This window comes from Balaenoptera acutorostrata, chromosome 16 (genome assembly GCF_949987535.1).
Source record: "Balaenoptera acutorostrata chromosome 16, mBalAcu1.1, whole genome shotgun sequence".
Lineage (NCBI taxonomy): Eukaryota > Metazoa > Chordata > Mammalia > Artiodactyla > Balaenopteridae > Balaenoptera > Balaenoptera acutorostrata.
The window spans coordinates 76,473,160-76,491,146 of NC_080079.1; the positions used below are offsets into that span (position 1 = coordinate 76,473,160).

General features: G+C 39.1%; 1 protein-coding gene across 4 annotated transcripts in view; it reads left to right on the top strand.

Annotated features, from left to right (window-relative positions):
• The window catches only part of TBCE (tubulin folding cofactor E), a 121,243-nt gene that overhangs the window by 24,785 nt on the left and 78,471 nt on the right, over positions 1 to 17,987 (top strand). For 3 of the 4 annotated variants that reach the window (XR_009005744.1, XM_057531607.1, XM_007170767.2), the window contains exon 2: positions 3,243 to 3,376. Coding sequence is in view for 2 of the 4 variants with exons in the window: in XM_057531607.1 (XP_057387590.1) it covers positions 3,277 to 3,376 (100 nt within the window). In the remaining 2 variants the exon portion in view is untranslated. Of the gene's footprint in view, positions 1 to 3,242; positions 3,377 to 17,987 lie in introns of those variants that run through there. The other variant, XM_057531608.1, reaches the window with a different exon arrangement.

Sequence of the window (17,987 nt, forward strand, 5' to 3'; positions counted from 1 at the left end):
TAGAGTGCACGGGCTTAGTTGCCTTGGGGCCTGTGGGATCTTAGTTCCCTGACCAGGGATCAAACATGCGTCCCCTGCATTGGAAGGCAGATTCTTAGCCACTGGACCACCAGGGAAGTCCCAATCAGTATTTTTTTAAATTGAAGTATAGTTGATTTACAATGTTGTGTTAATTTTTTCTGTACAGCAAAGTGATTCAGTTATATATACATTTTTTTAAATATCCTTTTCCATTATGGTTTATAATAGTATATTGAATACAGTTCTCCGTGCTATACAAGTAGGACCTTGTTGTTTATCCATTCTATATATAAAACCTTACATCTGCTAACCCCAGCCTCCCACTCCATCCCTCCCCCATCCCCCTTCACCTTGGCAGCCACCAGTCTGTTCTCTATGTCCCTGATTCTGTTTCATAGATAGGTTCATTTGTGTCATATTTTAGATTCCACATATAAATGATATCATATGGTATTTATCTTTCTCTTTCTGACTTCACTTAGTATGATAATCCCTAGTTGCATCCATGTTGCTGCAGATGACATTATTTCATTCTTTTTTATGGCTGAATAATATTCCATTGTATGTATGTACCACATCTTCTTTATCCATTCCTCTGTTGATGGACATTTAGATTGTTTCCATATCTTTCTTGGCTATTGTAAATAGTGCTGCTATGAACATAGGAGTGCATGTATCTTTTTGAATTACAGTTTTGTCTGGGTATATGCCCAGGAGTGGGATTGCAGGATCATATGGCAACTCTATTTTTAGTTTTCTGAGGAACCTCCATACTGTTTTCCACAGTGGCTGCACCAATTTACATTCCCACCAACAGTGTAGGAGGGTTCCCTTTTCTCCACACCCTCTCCAGCATTTGTTATTTGTAGACTTTTTAATGATGGCCATTCTGACCCATGTGAAATAGTGCATTGTAGTTTTGATTTGTATTTGTCTAATAATTAGCAACTTTGAGCATCTTTTCATGTGCTTATTGGCCATCTGTATTTCTTCTTTGGAGAAATGTCTCTTTATGTCTTCTGCCCATTTTTTCGATTGGGTTGTTTGTTTTTTTGTTGAGTTGTAGGAGCTGTTTGTAAATTTTAGAAATTAAGCCCTTGTCAGTCGCATCATTTGCTAATATTTTCTCCCATTCTGTAGGTTGTCTTTTCATTTTGTTTATGGTTTCCTTTGCTGTGGAAAAACTTCTAAGTTTGATTAGGTCCCATTTGTTTATTTTTGCTTTTATTTCTATTGCATTGGGAGACTGACTTAAAACATTGGTACGATTTATGTCAGATAGTGTTTTGCCTATGATCTCTTCTAGGAGTTTTATGGTGTCATGTCTTAAGTCTTTAAGCCATTTTGAGTTTATTTTTGTGTATGGTGAGAGGGTGTGTTCTAACTTCATTGATTTATTACATGGGGCTGTCCAGCTTTCCCAATACCACTTGCTGAGTCAGAGGAGGAAAAGCCAGAAAGGATAAAAGAAAACCAGGTTTTCCTGTGACTCTTTCTTAGGGGTTTCTTCCCTTTCTCTTTTAAATATTATATTTCCCCAGGGTTCTGTCAGTGACTCTCTTTTTCTTTCCACCCGCTTTTCTTTGCACCTAATACACTTTCAGTCTCATCCACTGTCACGGTTATCAGCTATAAATTGTGCTGTTGACTCCCAAAAACACATCTCTAGTGAAAACGTGTCTTTTGAGCTAGAGTCCTAAGTCCGTCATGACGTTCTGTAGGCACCTCCAACAAACTCTCTTCCCTCCCAAGCCTAAACCTCCTCTTGTATTTCTCATGTTGGTGCCTGGCACCACCGTGTACCCTAGACAAAACCTTGTCTTCCTAGTCTTCAATTTTTACCGTTTCTATCCATTTAATCTCCAGACCCTGTTCTAGCTCTTAACTTTCTCTAAAATCCATACCCTTCTCTCAGGTCTAACTGCCACTGGACCGTAAGCTTCTGAGGCAGGAGTCACACATGTAGGGTTTACTGTGTGCGACGTGAGGTCCATCCATGCATTAGCCAGCATGCGGTCAGTGCTTAGTATGTGTTGAATGAACGTATGGAGGCGAGTGCCTTGGCTCAAGCTGTCATCGTTTTCACCCGAATTACAGCACTATTTCCCTACCTGGCCACTCTGCTTTTAACTTCCTTTCAGTGTATTGTCTATACTGCCACTGGTGTGGTACGTCTAAAATACAGCTTTAAAAAAAATCTGTAAATAATTTAATGTGTATTTCTGTGAAATATAAAGTCTTACAAAAAGTCGTAACCACTATACCATTAGCACAGCTAAAAATTTAACAATTATTCTTTCCCTTTTTTTCGCAAAATAAATTGATTTTGTTTTAGCCTTATGGGAAACAATTATTCTTGAATATCATCAACTATCTAGTCAGCATTTCAAATTTTCAGTTTTTTCATAATTTATTTTGAAAGTTATTTACAGTTTTTAAGAATTTAGTTTCCAAATAAAGTCTGTACATTGCAGTTGGCTTACATTTCTCTTAAGTTTCTTTTAATCTCTTTGTTTTCCTTCCATCTCGTTCTTTTTCATCTGTTGAAGAAACCAACTTGTTGAAGTGGGAGTTGGACCTAGTGATCGTTCCTAGATAGATGATACTTTTCTCTCGGGCTCCTTGTTTTTAGGGTTCTGAAATTTTATTTTTTCTTTTTTTTCTTTTCTTTTTTTTTTTTTTTTCTGCACCATGCAGCTTGTGGAATCTTAGCTCCCCGACCAGGGATCAAACCTGAGCTCTTGGCAGTGGAAGTGCAGAGTCCTAACCACTGGATCGCAAGGGAATTCCCTGAATTTTTCATTATATGTGTTCTTTCCTGCATCTGTTTATTTGTGTTTCTCCTTCCTGGAAAGAGAACGATGCCCATGTTGCCTGTTTCCTTTGCCTTTTCTCTGTAACCTTTATCCCCCTCTCTTCTACTCTCCTTCCCTTCCCACCCCCTTCAGTAAATGATAGAATACACAGTCATGTGATGTGAGCTAACTGGAGTTAAGCAAGCTTTTTAAAAAAAGGATTAAATTATCAAAATATAGTTAGAGAGTAAAGTAAAATCAAATTCTGAGAGTCTGGTACCTAAACCTTTAGGTTCTTCCCTTCACCAAAATGTGAAGACTAAATTGGGTAGAAGCGTTGACCTCATGAATAGCTACGTAAAGTTAAAAAAAATATTTTTTAAAGAGTTTTACTACATCCTTGTCAATGTTGTGTTTTCTTCCTAGATCTCCTCATATTTTGGATTCTGGCAATGTTATAATGAATGACACTTTGACATCAGATGTCATTGGTCGGAGAGTCGAAGTTAATGGAGAACATGCAACAGTGCGTTTTTCTGGCGTTGTCCCTCCTATGGCAGGTAATATATGATTTTGTGTGTGTGTGTGTGTGTGTGTGTGTGTGTGTGTATTTATTTTGTAGTTGTTCCTGGGTAGGCTTCTCAGTAGTGCTTTATAACACCAGTTTTGAGGAAACTAACAACCAAGTTATATGTGCCTCTGATATACAGTTGTTTTATTTCTGTGACAATATCCTGTGATATGCATGGCTTTATTTGATTACACACTTATCTAATTATTCAGTGTTGCTATTTTATATTGTCAACCTTAAAATATCTTCTGAGTAAACTTTAAACACTAACTAAAAATGTTGAATTCCCATAATCCTAAGCTCAAAAATGAGGTAATATTTATGGAATTTCTCTTACCATTAATCCATGTGTATGTTGTAGCTTAAATTGATATAAATACAATTCTGTGTTACCATTTTTAACTTATGATTCGGTATATATTTATCTGTGTTTCTGTAGCATCATTTTACTTGTATTTCCTTTTTTATTGAGATATAATTGACATATAATATTAGTTTCAGGTATACAACATAATGATTCAGTGTTTGTATACATTTCAAAATAATCACCACAATAAGTCTACTTCACATATATCACCACGCATACTTATACATTCCTGAGAATTTTAAGATCTCTCCAGGACTTACTTATTTTATACCTGGAACTTTGTACCGTTTGACCCCTTCCATCCATTTTAGCCACCCCCCATCCTCCACCTCTGGCACCACCAGTCTGATCTGTTCTCTGTATCCATGTGTTCTTTTCTTTCCTCCTCCCTCCCTCCCTCCCTCCCTCCTTCTCTTCCTTCCTTCCTTTCCCCTTTCCTTCCCCTTCCCTTCCTTTCTTGTTTCTTTTCTTTTCTTTTTACTTATTTATTTATTTTGTGAATTTTGAGTATTTATTACTTTTGCATTTATATATATATATTTTTTTAACATCTTTATTGAAATATAATTGCTTTACAATGGTGTGTTAGTTTCTGCTTTATAACAAAGTGAATCAGTTATACATATACATGTATCCCCATATCTCCTCCCTCTTGCGTCTCCCTCCCACCCTCCCTATCTCACCCCTCTAGGTGGTCACAAATCACCGAGTTGATCTCCCTGTGCTATGCGGCTGCTTCCCACTAGCTTTCTGTTTTACATTTGGTAGTATATATAAGTCCATGCCACTCTCTCACTTCGTCCCAGCTTACCCTTCCCCCTCCCTGTGTCCTCAAGTCCATTCTCTACATCTGTGTCTTTATTCCTGTTCTGCCCCTTGGTTCTTCATAACCATTTTTCTTTTCTTTTTTTTTTTAGATTCCATATATATGTGTTAGCATATGGTATTTGTTTTTGTCTTTCTGCCTTACTTCACTCTGTATGACATACTCTAGGTCCATCCACCTCATTACAAATAACTCAATTTCGTTTCTTTTTATGGCTAAGTAATATTCCATTGTATATATGTGCCACATCTTCTTTATCCATTCATCTGTCGATGGACACTTAGGTTGCTTCCATGTCCTGGCTGTTGTAAATAGAGCTGCAATGAACATTGTGGTACATGACTCTTTTTGAATTATGGTTTTCTCAGGGTATATGCCCACTAGTGGGATTGCTGGGTCGTATGGTAGTTCTATTTGTAGTTTTTTAAGGAATCTCCATACTGTTCTCCATAGTGGCTGTATCAATTTACATTCCCACCAACAGTGTAAGAGGGTTCCCTTTTCTCCACACCCTCTCCAGCATGCATTTATTTATTTATTTAATTTATTATTTTTAAAATTTTACTTATTTATTTATTTATTTTTGGCTGTGTTCGGTCTTCGTTTCTGTGCAAGGGCTTTCTCTAGTTGTGGCAAGCGGGGGCCACTCTTCATTGCGGTGCGCGGGCCTCTCACTGTCGCGTCCTCTCTTGTTGCGGAGCACAGGCTCCAGACGCGCAGGCTCAGTAGTTGTGGCACATGGGCTTAGTTGCTCCGCAGCATGTGGGATCTTCCCAGACCAGGGCTCGAACCCATGTCCCCCGCATTGGCAGACAGACTCCCAACCACTGCACCACCAGGGAAGCCCCTCTCCAGCATTTATTGTTTGTAGATTTTTTCATGATGGCCATTCAGACTGGTGTGAGGTGATACCTCACTGTAGTTTTGATTTGCATTTCTCTAATAATTAGTGATGTTGAGAATTCTTCCATGTGTTTGTTGGCTATATGTATATCTTCTTTGGAGAAATGTCTATTTAGGTCTTCTGCCCATTTTTGGATTGGATTGTTTGTTTTTTTTAATATTGAGCTGCATGAGCTGCTTGCAAATTATGGAGATTAATCCTTTGCCAGTTGCTTCATTTGCAAATATTTTCTCCCATTCTGAGGGTTGTCTTTTCGTCTTCTTTATGGTTTCCTTTGCTGTGCAAAAGCTTTTAAGTTTCATTAGGTCCTATTTGTTTATTTTTGTTTTTATTTCCATTTCCCTAGGAGGTGGATCAAAAAGGATCTTGCTGTGATTTATGTCATAGTGTTCTGCCTATGTTTTCCTCTAAGAGTTTCATAGTGTCTGGCCTTACATTTAGGTCTTTAATCCATATTGAGTTTATTTTTCTGTATGGTGTTAGGAAGTGTTCTAATTTCATTCTTTTACATGTAGCTGTTCAGTTTTCCCAGCACCACTTATTGAAGAGACTTTCTTTTCTCCATTGTATATTCTTGCTTCCTTTATCATAAATAAGGTGACCATATGTGCGTGGGTTTATCTCTGGGCTTTCTATCCTGTTCCATTGATCTATATTTCGGTTTTGGTGCCAGGACCATACTGTCTTGATGACTGCACCTTTGTAGTATAGTTTGAAGTCAGGGAGCCTGATTCCTCCAGCTCCGTTTTTCTTTCTCAAGATTGCTTTGGCTCTTCGGGGTCTTTTGTGTTTCCATACAGATTGTGCAATTTTTTGTTCTAGTTCTGTGAATAAATGCCATTGCTATATTGATAGGGATTGCATTGAATCTGTAGATTGCTTTGCGTAGTATAGTCATTTTCACAATGTTGATTCTGTCAATCCAAGAACATGGTATATCTCTCCATCTGTTTGTATCATCTTTAATTTCTTTCATCAGTGTCTTATAGTTTTCTTCATACAGGTCTTTTGCCTCCTTAGGTAGGTTTATTCCTTGGTATTTTATTCTTTTTGTTGCAATGGTAAATGGGAGTGTTTCCTTAATTCCTCTTTCAGACTTTTCATCATTAGTGAATAGGAATGCAAGAGATTTCTGCGCATTGCTTTTGTATCCTGCTACTTTACCAAATTCATTGAATAGCTCTAGTAGTTTTCTGGTAGCATCCTTAGTATTCTCTATGTACAGTATCATGTCATCTGCAAACAGTGACAGCTTTACTTCTTCTTTTCTGATTTGGATTCCTTTTATTTCTTTTTCTTCTCTGATGGCTGTGCCTAAATCTTCCAAAACTGTGTTGAATAATAGTGGTGAGTGTGGGCAACCTTGTCTTGTTCCTGATCTTAGTGGAAATGGTTTCACTTTTTCACCATTGAGAATGATGTTGGCTGTGGGTTTGTCATATATGGCCTTTACTATGTTGAGGTAAGTTCCCTCTATGCCTACTTTCTAGAGGGTTTTTATCATAAATGGGTGTTGAATTTTGTCAAAAGCTTTTTCTGCATCTATTGAGATGATCATATGGTTTTTCTCCTTCAATTTGTTAATATGGTGTATCACATTGATTGATTTGCGTATATTGAAGAATCCTTGCATTCCTGGGATAAACCCCACTTCATCATGGTGTATGATCCTTTTAATGTGCTGTTGGATTCTGTTTGCTAGTATTTTGTTGAGGATTTTTGCATGTATGTTCACCAGTGATATTGGTCTGTAGTTTTCTTTCTTTGTGACATCATGGTTCGGTTTTGGTATCAGGGTGATGGTGGTCTCGTAGAATGAGTTTGGGAGTGTTCCTCCCTCTCCTGTGTTTTGGAAGAGTTTGAGAAGGATAGGTGTTAGCTCTTCTCTAAATGTTTGATAGAACTCGCCTGTCAAGCCATCTGGTACTGGGCTTTAGTTTGTTGGAAGATTTTTAATCACAGTCTCAATTTCAGTGCTTGTGATTGGTCTGTTTATATTTTCTATTTCTTCCTGGTTCAGTCTCGGAAGGTTGTACTTTTCTAAGAATTTGTCCATTTGTTCCAGGTTGTCCATTTTTTGGGCATATAGTTGCTTGTAGTAATCTCTCATGATCCTTTGTATTTCTGCAGTGTCAGCTGTTACTTCTCCTTTTTCATTTCTAATTCTATTGATTTGAGCCTTCTCCCTTTTTTTCTTGATGAGTCTGGCTAATGGTTTATCAATTTTGTTTATCTTCTCAAAGAACCAGCTTTTAGTTTTATTGATTTTTGCTATTGTTTCCTTCATTTCTTTTTCATTTATTTCTGATCTGATCTTTATGATTTCTTTCCTTCTGCTAACTTTGGGGATTTTTTGTTCTTCTTTCTCTAACTGCTTTAGGTGTAAGGTTAGGTTTTTTTATTTGAGATGTTTCTTGTTTCTTGAGGTAGGATTGTATTGCTATAAACTTCCCTCTTAGAACTGCTTTTGCTGCATCCCATAGGTTTAGGGTCATCGTGTTTTCATTGTCATTTGTCTCTACGTATTTTTTGATTTCCTCTTTGATTTCTTCAGTGATCTCTTGGTTATTAAGTAGTGTATTGTTTAGCCTCCATGTGTTTGTATTTTTTACAGGTTTTTCCTGTAATTGGTATCTAGTCTCATAGTGTTGTGGTTGGAAAAGATACTTGATGCAATTTCAATTTTCCTAAATTTATCAAGGCTTGATTTGTGACCCAAGACATGATCTATCCTGGAGAATGTTCCATGAGCACTTGAGAAGAAAGTGTATTCTGTTGTTTTTGGATGGAATGTCCTATAAATATCAATTAAGTCCATCTTGTTTAATGTATCATTTAAAGCTTGTGTTTCCTTATTTATTTTCATTTTGGATGATCTGTCCATTGGTGAAAGTGGGGTGTTAAAAGTCCCCTTCTATGATTGTATTACTGTTGATTTCCCCTTTTATGGGTGTTAGCATTTGCCTTATGTATTGAGGTGCTCCTATTTTGGGTGCATAAATATTTACAATTGTTATATCTTCTTCTTGGATTGATCCCTTGATCATTATGTAGTGTCCTTCTTTGTCCCTGTAATAGTCTTTATTTTAAAGTCTATTTTGTCTGATGTGAGAATTGCTACTCCAGCTTTCTTTTGATTTCCATTTGCATGGAGTATCTTTTTCCATCCCCTCACTTTCAGTCTGTATGTGTCCCTAGGTCTGAAGTGGGTCTCTTGTAGACAGCATATATATGGGTCTTGTTTTTGTATCCATTCAGCTAGTCTGTCTTTTGGTTGGAGCATTTAATCCATTTACATTTAAAGTAATTATCGATATGCATGTTCCTATTACCATTTTCTTAATTGTTTTAGGTTTGTTATTGTAGGTCTTTTCCTTCTCTTGTGTTTCCTGCCTAGAGAAGTTCCTTTAGCATTTGTTGTAAAGCTGGTTTGGTGGTGCTGAATTCTCTTAGCTTTTGTTTGTCTGTAAAGGTTTTAATTTCTCTGTCAAATCTGAATGAGATCCTTGCTGGGTGGAGTAATCTTGATTGTAGGTTTTTCCCTTTCATCACTTTAAATATGTCCTGCCACTGCCTTCTGGCTTGTAGCGTTTCTGCTGAAAGATCAGCTGTTAACCGTATGGGCATTCCCTTGTATGTTATTTGTTGTTTTTCCCTTGCTGCTTTTAATATTTTTTCTTTGTATTTAATTTTTGATAGTTTGATTAATATGTGTCTTGGCATGTTTCTGCTTAGATTTATCCTGTATAGGATTCTCTGCGCTTCTTGGACTTGATTAACTATTTCCTTTCCCGAATTAGGGAAGTTTTCAACTATAATCTCTTCAAATATTTTCTCAGTCCCTTTCTTTTTCCCTTCTTCTTCTGGGGCCCCTATAATTCGAATGTTGGTGTGTTTAATGTTGTCCCAGAGGTCTCTGAGACTGTCCTCAATTATTTTCATTCTTTTTTCTTCAGTCTGCTCTGCAGTAGTTATTTCCCCTATTTTTATAAAAAATTTTTTATTTATTTATATTTATTTTTGGCTGTGTTGGGTCTTCTTTTCTGTGCGAGGGCTTTCTCTAGTTGCGGCAAGCAGGGGCCACTCTTCATCGCAGTGCGTGGGCCTCTCTTGTTGCGGAGCACAAGCTCCAGACACGCAGGCTCAGTAGTTGTGACTCACGGGCCTAGTTGCTCCGTGGCATGTGGGATCTTCCCAGACCAGGGTTCAAACCCGTGTCCCCTGCATTGGCAGGCAGATTCTCAACCGCTGCGCCACCAGGGAAGCCCTGTTTCCCCTATTTTATCTTCCAGGTCACTTATCCGTTCTTCTGCCTCAGTTATTCTGCTATTGTTTCCTTCTAGAGAATTTTTAATTTCATTTATTGTGTTCTTCATCATGGTTTATTTGCTCTTTAGTTCTTCTAGGTCCTTGTTAAACGTTTCTTGAATTTTCTCCATTCTATTTCCAAGATTTTGGATCATCTTTACTGTCATTACTCTGAATTCTTTTTCAAGTAGACTGTCTTTTTCAAGTAGACTGTCCTCTTCATTCGTTTGGTTGGTGGGCTTTTACCTTGCTCCTTCATCTGCTGCGTGTTCCTCTGTCTTCTCATTTTGCTTAACGTACTGTGTTTGGGGTCTCCTTTTCACAGGCTGCAGCCTCGTAGTTCCCGCTGTTTTTGGTGTCTGCCCCCTAGTGGCTAAGGTTGGTTCTGTGGGTTGTGTAGGTTTCCTGGTGGAGGGGACTGGTGCCTGTGTTCCAGTGGATGAGGCTGGATATTGTCTTTCTGGGGGGCAGGACCACGTCCGGTGGTGTGTTTTGAGGTGTCTGTGACCTTATTATGATTTTAGGCAGCCTCTCTGCTAATGGGTGGGGTTGTGTTCCTGTCTTGCTAGTTGTTTGGCATAGGGTGTCCAGCAATGTAGCTTGCTGGTTGTTGAGTGGAGCTGGGTCTCAGCGTTGAGCTGGAGATCTCTGGTAGAGCTTTCGCCATTTGATATTACATGGAGCTGGGAGGTTCCTGGTGGACCAATGTCTTGAACTCGGCTCTCCCACCTCAGAGGCACAGGCCTGACACCCGGCCAGAGCACCAAGACCCTGCCAGCCACATGGCTTAGAAGAAAAGGGAGAAAAAAAGAAAAGGAAGGAGGGAGGAGAAGGGATGGGAGGGGAGGGGAGGAAAAATAATAAGAAAGAAAGTTAGTAAAATAAAAAAAAATCATTGAAAATTAAAAAACTAAGAAGTAAAAAAAAAAAAGAAGAAAGAAAGAGGGAGTAACCAAACCAAAAAGCAGATCCACCAATGATAACAAGTGCTAAAAATTATATTAAACAAAACACAAAAACGGACAGAGAGAAACCTAGACAAATGGTAAAAGCTAAGCTATACAGACAAAATCACACAAAGAAGCATGCACATACATACTCACAAAAAGAGAAAAAAGAAAAAAAAACTATATATTAACAAGAAGGGAGAGAGCAACCAAATCAATAAATAAATCGAATGATAATAAGCTCTAAATACTAAACTAAGATAAACATAAAACCAGAAACGAATTATATGCAGAAAGCAAACCCCAAGTCTACAGTTGCTCCCGAAGTCCACCTCCTCAATTTGGGATGATTGGTTGTCTATTCAGGTATTCCACAGATGCAGGTACATCACGTTGATTGTGGAGATTTAATCCGTTGCTCCTGAGGCTGCTGGGAGAGATTTCCCTTCCCTTCTCTTCTTTATTCACGCAGCTCCCGGGGTTCAGCTTTGGATTTGGCCCCGCCTCTGCGTGTAGGTCGCCTGAGGGCATATGTGTCCCGCCCAGACAGGTCGAGGTTAAAGGAGCAGCAGATTCGGGGGCTCTGGCTCACTCAGGCCGGGGGGAGGGAGGGGTACAGAATGTGGGGCGAGCCTGTGGCGGCAGAGGCAGGTGTGACATTGCAGCAGCCTGAGGCGCGCTGTGCATTCTCTTGGGGAAGTTGTCCCCGGATCACGGGACCCTGGCAGTGGCAGACTGCACAGGCTCCTGGGAGGGGAGATGTGGAGAGTGACCTGTGCTCACACACAGGCTTCTTGGCGGCGGCAGCAGCAGCCTTAGCGTCTCATGCCTGTCTCTGGGGTCTGCGCTGATAGCCGCAGCTCGCGCCCGTCTCTGGAGCTCGTTTAGGCGGTGCTCTGAATCCCCTCTCCTCATGCACCCTGAAACAGTGGTATCTTGCCTCTTAGGCAGGTCCATACTTCTTCCCAGACTTCCTCCCGGCTAGCTGTGGTGCACTAGCCCCCTTCAGGCTGTGTTCACGCAGCCAACCCCAGTCCTCTCCCTGGGATCTGACCTCCGAAGCCCGAGCCTCAGCTCCCAGCCCTGCCCGCCCCGGCGGGTGAGCAGACAAGCCTCTCGGGCTGGTGAGTGCTGGTCGGCACCCATCTTCCGTGTGGGAATCTCTCTGCTTTGCCCTCTGCACCCCTGTTGCTGCGCTGTCCTCCATGGCCCCGATCTTCCCCCCCCCCCCGCCACCCCCAGTCTTGCCAGTGAAGGGCCTTCCTAGTGTGTGGGAACTTTTCCTCCTTCACAGCTCCCTCCCAGAGGGGCAGGTCCCGTCCCTATTCTTTTGTCTCTGTTTTTCCTTTTTCTTTTGCTCTACCCAGGTACGTGGGGAGTTTCTTGCCTTTTGTGAAGTCTGAGATTTTCTGCCAGTGTTCAGTAGGTGTTCTGTAGGAGTTGTTCCACATGCAGATGTATTTCTGATGTATTTGTGGAGAGGAAGATGATCTCCACGTTTCACTCCTCCTCCACCTTGAAGGTCTCTCCCCCTTTCCTTTCCTATTCCTTCCTTTCCCTTCCTTTCTTTTTTCTTTTCTTTCTCTTTTCTTTTCGATTCCACACATAAGTGAGATCATATGGTATTTGTCTTTTTCTGTCTGACTTACTTCACTTAGCATCATAATGCTCTCAAGTTCTGTCCATGTTGTCACAAATGCAAGATTTCCTTTCTTTTTATGGCTGAATGATATTCCATTATGTATATGTACCACATCTTCTTCATCCATTCATCCATCAGTGGGCACTTAGGTTGCTTCTGTGTCTTGGCTACTGTAAATAATGCTGCAGTAAATATGGGGGTGCAAATATCTTTTTGAGTTAGTGTTTTGTTTCATTTGGATTAATACTGAGAAGTTTAATTCTAGGTTCTATGGTACTTCTGTTTTTAATTTTTTGTGGAACCTACATAATGTTTTCCATAGTGACTGCATCAATTTACATTCCTACCAGCAACGCACAAGGGTTCTCTTCTCTCCGTAGCCTAACCAACACTTGTTATCTCTTGTCTTTTTGGTAATAGCATTTCTAACAGGGGTGAGGTGATAGCTCCTTGTGGTTCTGATTTGCATTTACCTGATAATTAGTAATCTTGAGCATCTTTTCATGTACCTGTTGGTCATCTGTATGTCTTCTTTGGAAGAATATCTGTTTAGAGCCTCTGCCCAATTTTAAGTCAGATTTGTGTTTTTTTTTGCTATTGAGTTGTATGAATTCTTTGTATACTTTGGGTATTAACCCCTTATCAGATAAATGATTTGCAAATATTTTCACCCATTCAGTAGGTTGCCTTTTCATTTTGTTGATTTTACTTGTGTTTCTTAATGGTTACATTTAGTATAGTACATAGTTTATTTAATCACCCCCCATTTTTAGACATTAATTTCTAGTTTTTTACTTTTGTAAACAACAGTATAGTAGACTTACTTATATGTTTTAGTCAGTCAACAAATATTTAAGTATCTTCTGTGTATTAGGAACTGGCTTGAATCAATCCAGGGGGATTCAGTGAAAAACTTATACCGGAGGGTCTCAAAGTGTGGTCACTGACCAGTATCAGCATCACTTGGTTACTTGTTAGCAGTGAAAATTCTGGAGCCTCACCCCAGAACTACTGAATCAGAAGCTCTGGAGGTGGGGCCCAGCAGCCTGTGTTTTAAGAAGCTCTCCAGGGTACTTTAATAAGTTCACTAAGGTTTGAGAACCACTGAACTAGGTAGATACGGACTCTGCCTTCATGGACCTAAGGTTTACCAGGATATTTAGTGTGGAGAGAGTTTCTTCCCTTATTTGACTTGAATTATTGGTAAATTGGAAGAGAAAGTAATATTTAATCTTTTTTTTTTTACATATATATATATTTTTAATTTTTAAATTTTATTTATTTTCTTATACAGTAGGTTATTATTAGTTATCCATTTTATACATATTAGTGTATATATGTCAATCCCAATCTCCCAATTCATCACAGCACCCCCCCACCCCCTGCCGCTTTCCCCCCTTAGTGTCCATACGTTTGTTCTCTACATCTGTGTCTCAGTTTCTGCCCTGCAAACCGGTTCATCTGTACCATTTTTCTAGGCTCCACATATATGCGCTAATATACAATATTTGTTTTTCTCTTTCTGACTTACTTCACTCTGTATGACAGTCTCTAGGTTCATCCATGTCTCTACAAATGACCCAATTTTGTTCCTTTTTATGGCTGAGTAATATTCCATTGTATATATGTACCACATCTTCCTTATCCATTCGTCTGTTGATGGGCATTTAGCTTGCTTCCATGACCTGGCTATTGTAAATAGTGCTGCAGTGAACATTGGGGTGCATGTCTCTTTTTTGAATTATGGTTTTCTCAGGGTATATGCCCAGTAATGGGATTGCTGGGTCATATGGTAATTTTATTTTTAATTTTTTAAGGAATCTCCATATTGTTGTGCATAGTGGCTGTATCAATTTACATTCCCACCAACAGTGTAAGAGGGTTCCCTTTTCTCCACACCCTCTCCAGCATTTGTTGTTTGTAGATTTTCTGATGATGCCCATTCTAACTGGTGTGAGGTGATACGTCATTGTAGTTTTGATTTGCATTTCTCTAATAATTAGTGATGTTGAGCAGCTTTTCATGTGCTTCTTGGCCATCTGTATGTCTTCTTTGGAGGAATGTCTATTTAGGTCTTCTGCCCCTTTTTGGATTGAGTTGTTTGTTTTTTTAATATTGAGCTGCATGAGCTGTTTATATATTTTGGAGATTAATCCTTTGTCCGTTGATTCGTTTGCAAATATTTTCCCCATTCTGAGGGTTGTCCTTTCGTCTGTTTTGTAGTTTCCTTTGCTGTGCAAAAGACTTTAAGTTTCATTAGGTCCCATTTGTTTATTTTTGTTTTTATTTCCATTACTCCAGGAGGTGGATCAAAAAGGATCTTGCTGTGATTTATGTCAAAGAGTGTTCTTCCTATGTTTTCCTCTAAGAGTTTTATAGTGTCTGGTCTTACATTTAGATCTCTAATCCATTTTGAGTTTATTTTTGTGTATGGTGTGAGGGAGTGTTCTAATTTCATTCTTTTACATGTAGCTGTCCAGTTTTCCCAGCACCACTTATTGAAGAGACTCTCTTTCTCCATTGTATATCCTTGCCTCCTTTGTCATAGATTAGTTGACCATAGGTGCGTGGGTTTATCTCTGGGCTTTCTTTCCTGTTCCATTGATCTATATTTCTGGTTTTGTGCCAATACCATATTGTCTTGATGACTGTAGCTTTGTAGTATAGTCTGAAGTCAGGGAGTCTGATTCCTCCACCTCCATTTTTTCCCCTCAAGACTGCTTTGATTATTTGGGGTCTTTTGTGTTTCCATACAAATTTTAAGATTTTTTTGTTCTGGTTCTGTAAAAAATGCCGTTGGTAATTTGATAGGGATTGCATTGAATCTGTAGATTGCTTTGGGTAGTATAGTCATTTTCACATTATTGATTCTTCCAGTCCAAGAACATGGTATATCTCTCCATCTGTTGGTATCATCTTTAATTTCTTTCATCAGTGTCTTATAGTTTTCTGCATACAGGTCTTTTGTCTCCCTAGGTAGGTTGATTCTTACGTTTTTTTTTTTTTTTTAAAAGGATTTTCTTATTTATTTATTTATTTATTTATTTATTTTTGGCTGTGTTGGGTCTTCGGTTCGTGCGAGGGCTCTCTCCAGCCGCGGCAAGCGGGGGCCACTCTTCATCGCGGTGCGGGGACCGCCCTTCATCGCGGTGCGCGGGCCTCTCCCCATCGCGGCCCCCCCCGTCGCGGGGCACAGGCTCCAGACGCGCAGGCTCAGCAATCGTGGCTCACGGGCCCAGCCGCTCCGCGGCATGCGGGATCCTCCCAGACCAGGGCTCGAACCCGTGTCCCCTGCATTAGCAGGCAGACTCTCAACCACTGCGCCACCAGGGAAGCCCTATTCTTACGTTTTTTATTGCAATGGTAAATGGGAGTGTTTCCTTAATTTCTCTATAAGGTTTTTCATCATTAGTGTATAGGAATGCAAGAGATTTCTGTGCATTAATTTTGTATCCTGCAACTTTACCAAATTCATTGATGAGCTCTAGTAGTTTTCTGGTGGAATCTTTAGGATTCTCAATGTTTAGTATCATGTCATCTGCAGACAGTGACAGTTTTACTTCTTCTTTCCAATTTGTCTTCCTTCTATTTCTTTTTCTTCTCTGATTGCCGTGGCTAGGACTTCCAAAACTGTGTTGAATAATAGTGGTGAGAGTGGACATCCTTGTCTCGTTCCTGATCTTAGAGGAAATGCTTTCAGTTTTTTCACCATTGAGAATGATATTGGCTCTGGGTTTGTTGTATATGGCCTTTATTATGTTGAGGTAGGTTCTCTCTATGCCCACCTTCCGGAAAGTTTTTATCATAAATGGGTGTTGAATTTTGTCAAAAGCTTTTTCTGCATCTATTGAGATGATCATATGATTTTTATTTTTTAGTTTGTTAATATGGTGTATCACATTGATTGATTTGCATATATTGAAGAATCCTTGCATCCCTGGGATAAATCCCACTTGATCATGGTGTATGATCCTTTTAATGTTTTTTTGGATTCTGTTTGCTAGTGTTTTGTTGAGGATTTTTGCATCTATATTCATCAGTGATACTGGTCTGTAATTTTCTTTTTTTTTGTAGTACCTTTGTCTGGTTTTGGTATCAGGGTGATGGTGGCCTCATAGAATGAGTTTGGGAGTGTTCCTTCCTCTGCAAGTTTTTGGAAGAGTTTGAGAAGGATGGGTGTTAGCTCTTGTCTGAATGTTTGATAGCATTCACCTGTGAAGCCATCTGGTCCTGGACTTTGTTGGAAGATTTTTAATCACAGTTTCAATTTCATTACTTGTGATTGGTCTGTTCATATTTTCTATTTCTGCTTGGTTCAGGCATGGAAGGTTATACTTTTCTAAGAATTTGTCCATTTTTTCCAGGTTGTCCATTTTATTGGCATAGAGTTGCTTGTAGTAGTTTCTTAAGGTGCTTTGTATTTCTGCAGTGTCTGTTGCAACTTCTCCTTTTTCATTTCTAATTTTATTGATTTGAGTACTCTCCCTGTTGATGAGTCTGGCTAATGGTTTATCAATTTTGTTTATCTTCTCAAAGAACCAGCTTTTAGTTTTATTGATTTTTGCTATTGTTTCCTTCATTTCTATTTCGTTTATTTCTGCTCTGATCTTTATGATTTCTTTCCTTCTGCTGACTTTGGGTTTTGTTTGTTCTTCTTTCTCTAGTTCCTTTAGGTGTAAAGTTAGATTGTTTATTTGAGATTTTTCTTGTTTCTTGAGGTAGGCTTGTATTCCTATAAACTTCCCTCTTAGAATTGCTTTTGCTGCATCCCATAGGTTTTGTTTGGATCATCATGTTTTCATTGTCATGTGTCTCTAGGTATTTTTTGATTTCCTCTTTGATTTTTTCAGTGATCTCTTGGTTATTTAGTAACATATTGTTTAGCCTCCATGTGTTTGTGTTTTTTACGTCTTTTTTCCCTGTAATTGATTTCTAATCTCAATAGCATGTGGTCAGAACAGATGCTTGATATGATTTCAGTTTTCTTAAATTTACTGAGACTTGATTTGTTACCCAAGATATGATCTGTCCTGGAGAATGTTGCATGCGCACTTCAGAAGAAAGGATAATCTGCTGTTTCTGGATGGAATGTCCTATAAGTATCAATTAAATCTATCTGGTCTACTGTGTCATTTAAAGCTTGTGTTTCCTTATTAACTTTCTGTTTGGATGATCTGTCCATTGGTGTAAGTGAGGTGTTAAAGTCCCCCACTATTATTGTGTTACTGTTGATTTCCTCTTTTATAGCTGTTAACAGTTGCCTTCTGTATTGAGGTGCTCCTATGTTGGGTGCATATATATTTATAATTGTTATATCTTCTTGGATTGATCCCTTGAGCATTATATAGTGTCCTTCCTTGTCTCTTGTAACATTCTTTATTTTAAAGTCTATTTTATCTGATATGAGTATTGCTACTCCAGCTTTCTTTTGATTTCCATTTGCATGGAATATCTTTTTCCATCCCCTCACTTTCAGTCTGTATGTGTCCCTAGGTCTGAAGTGGGTCTCTTGTAGACAGCATATATATGGGTCCTGTTTTTGTATCCATTCAGCGAGCCCAGTGTCTTTTGGTTGGAGCATTTAATCCATTCACGTTTAAGGTAAT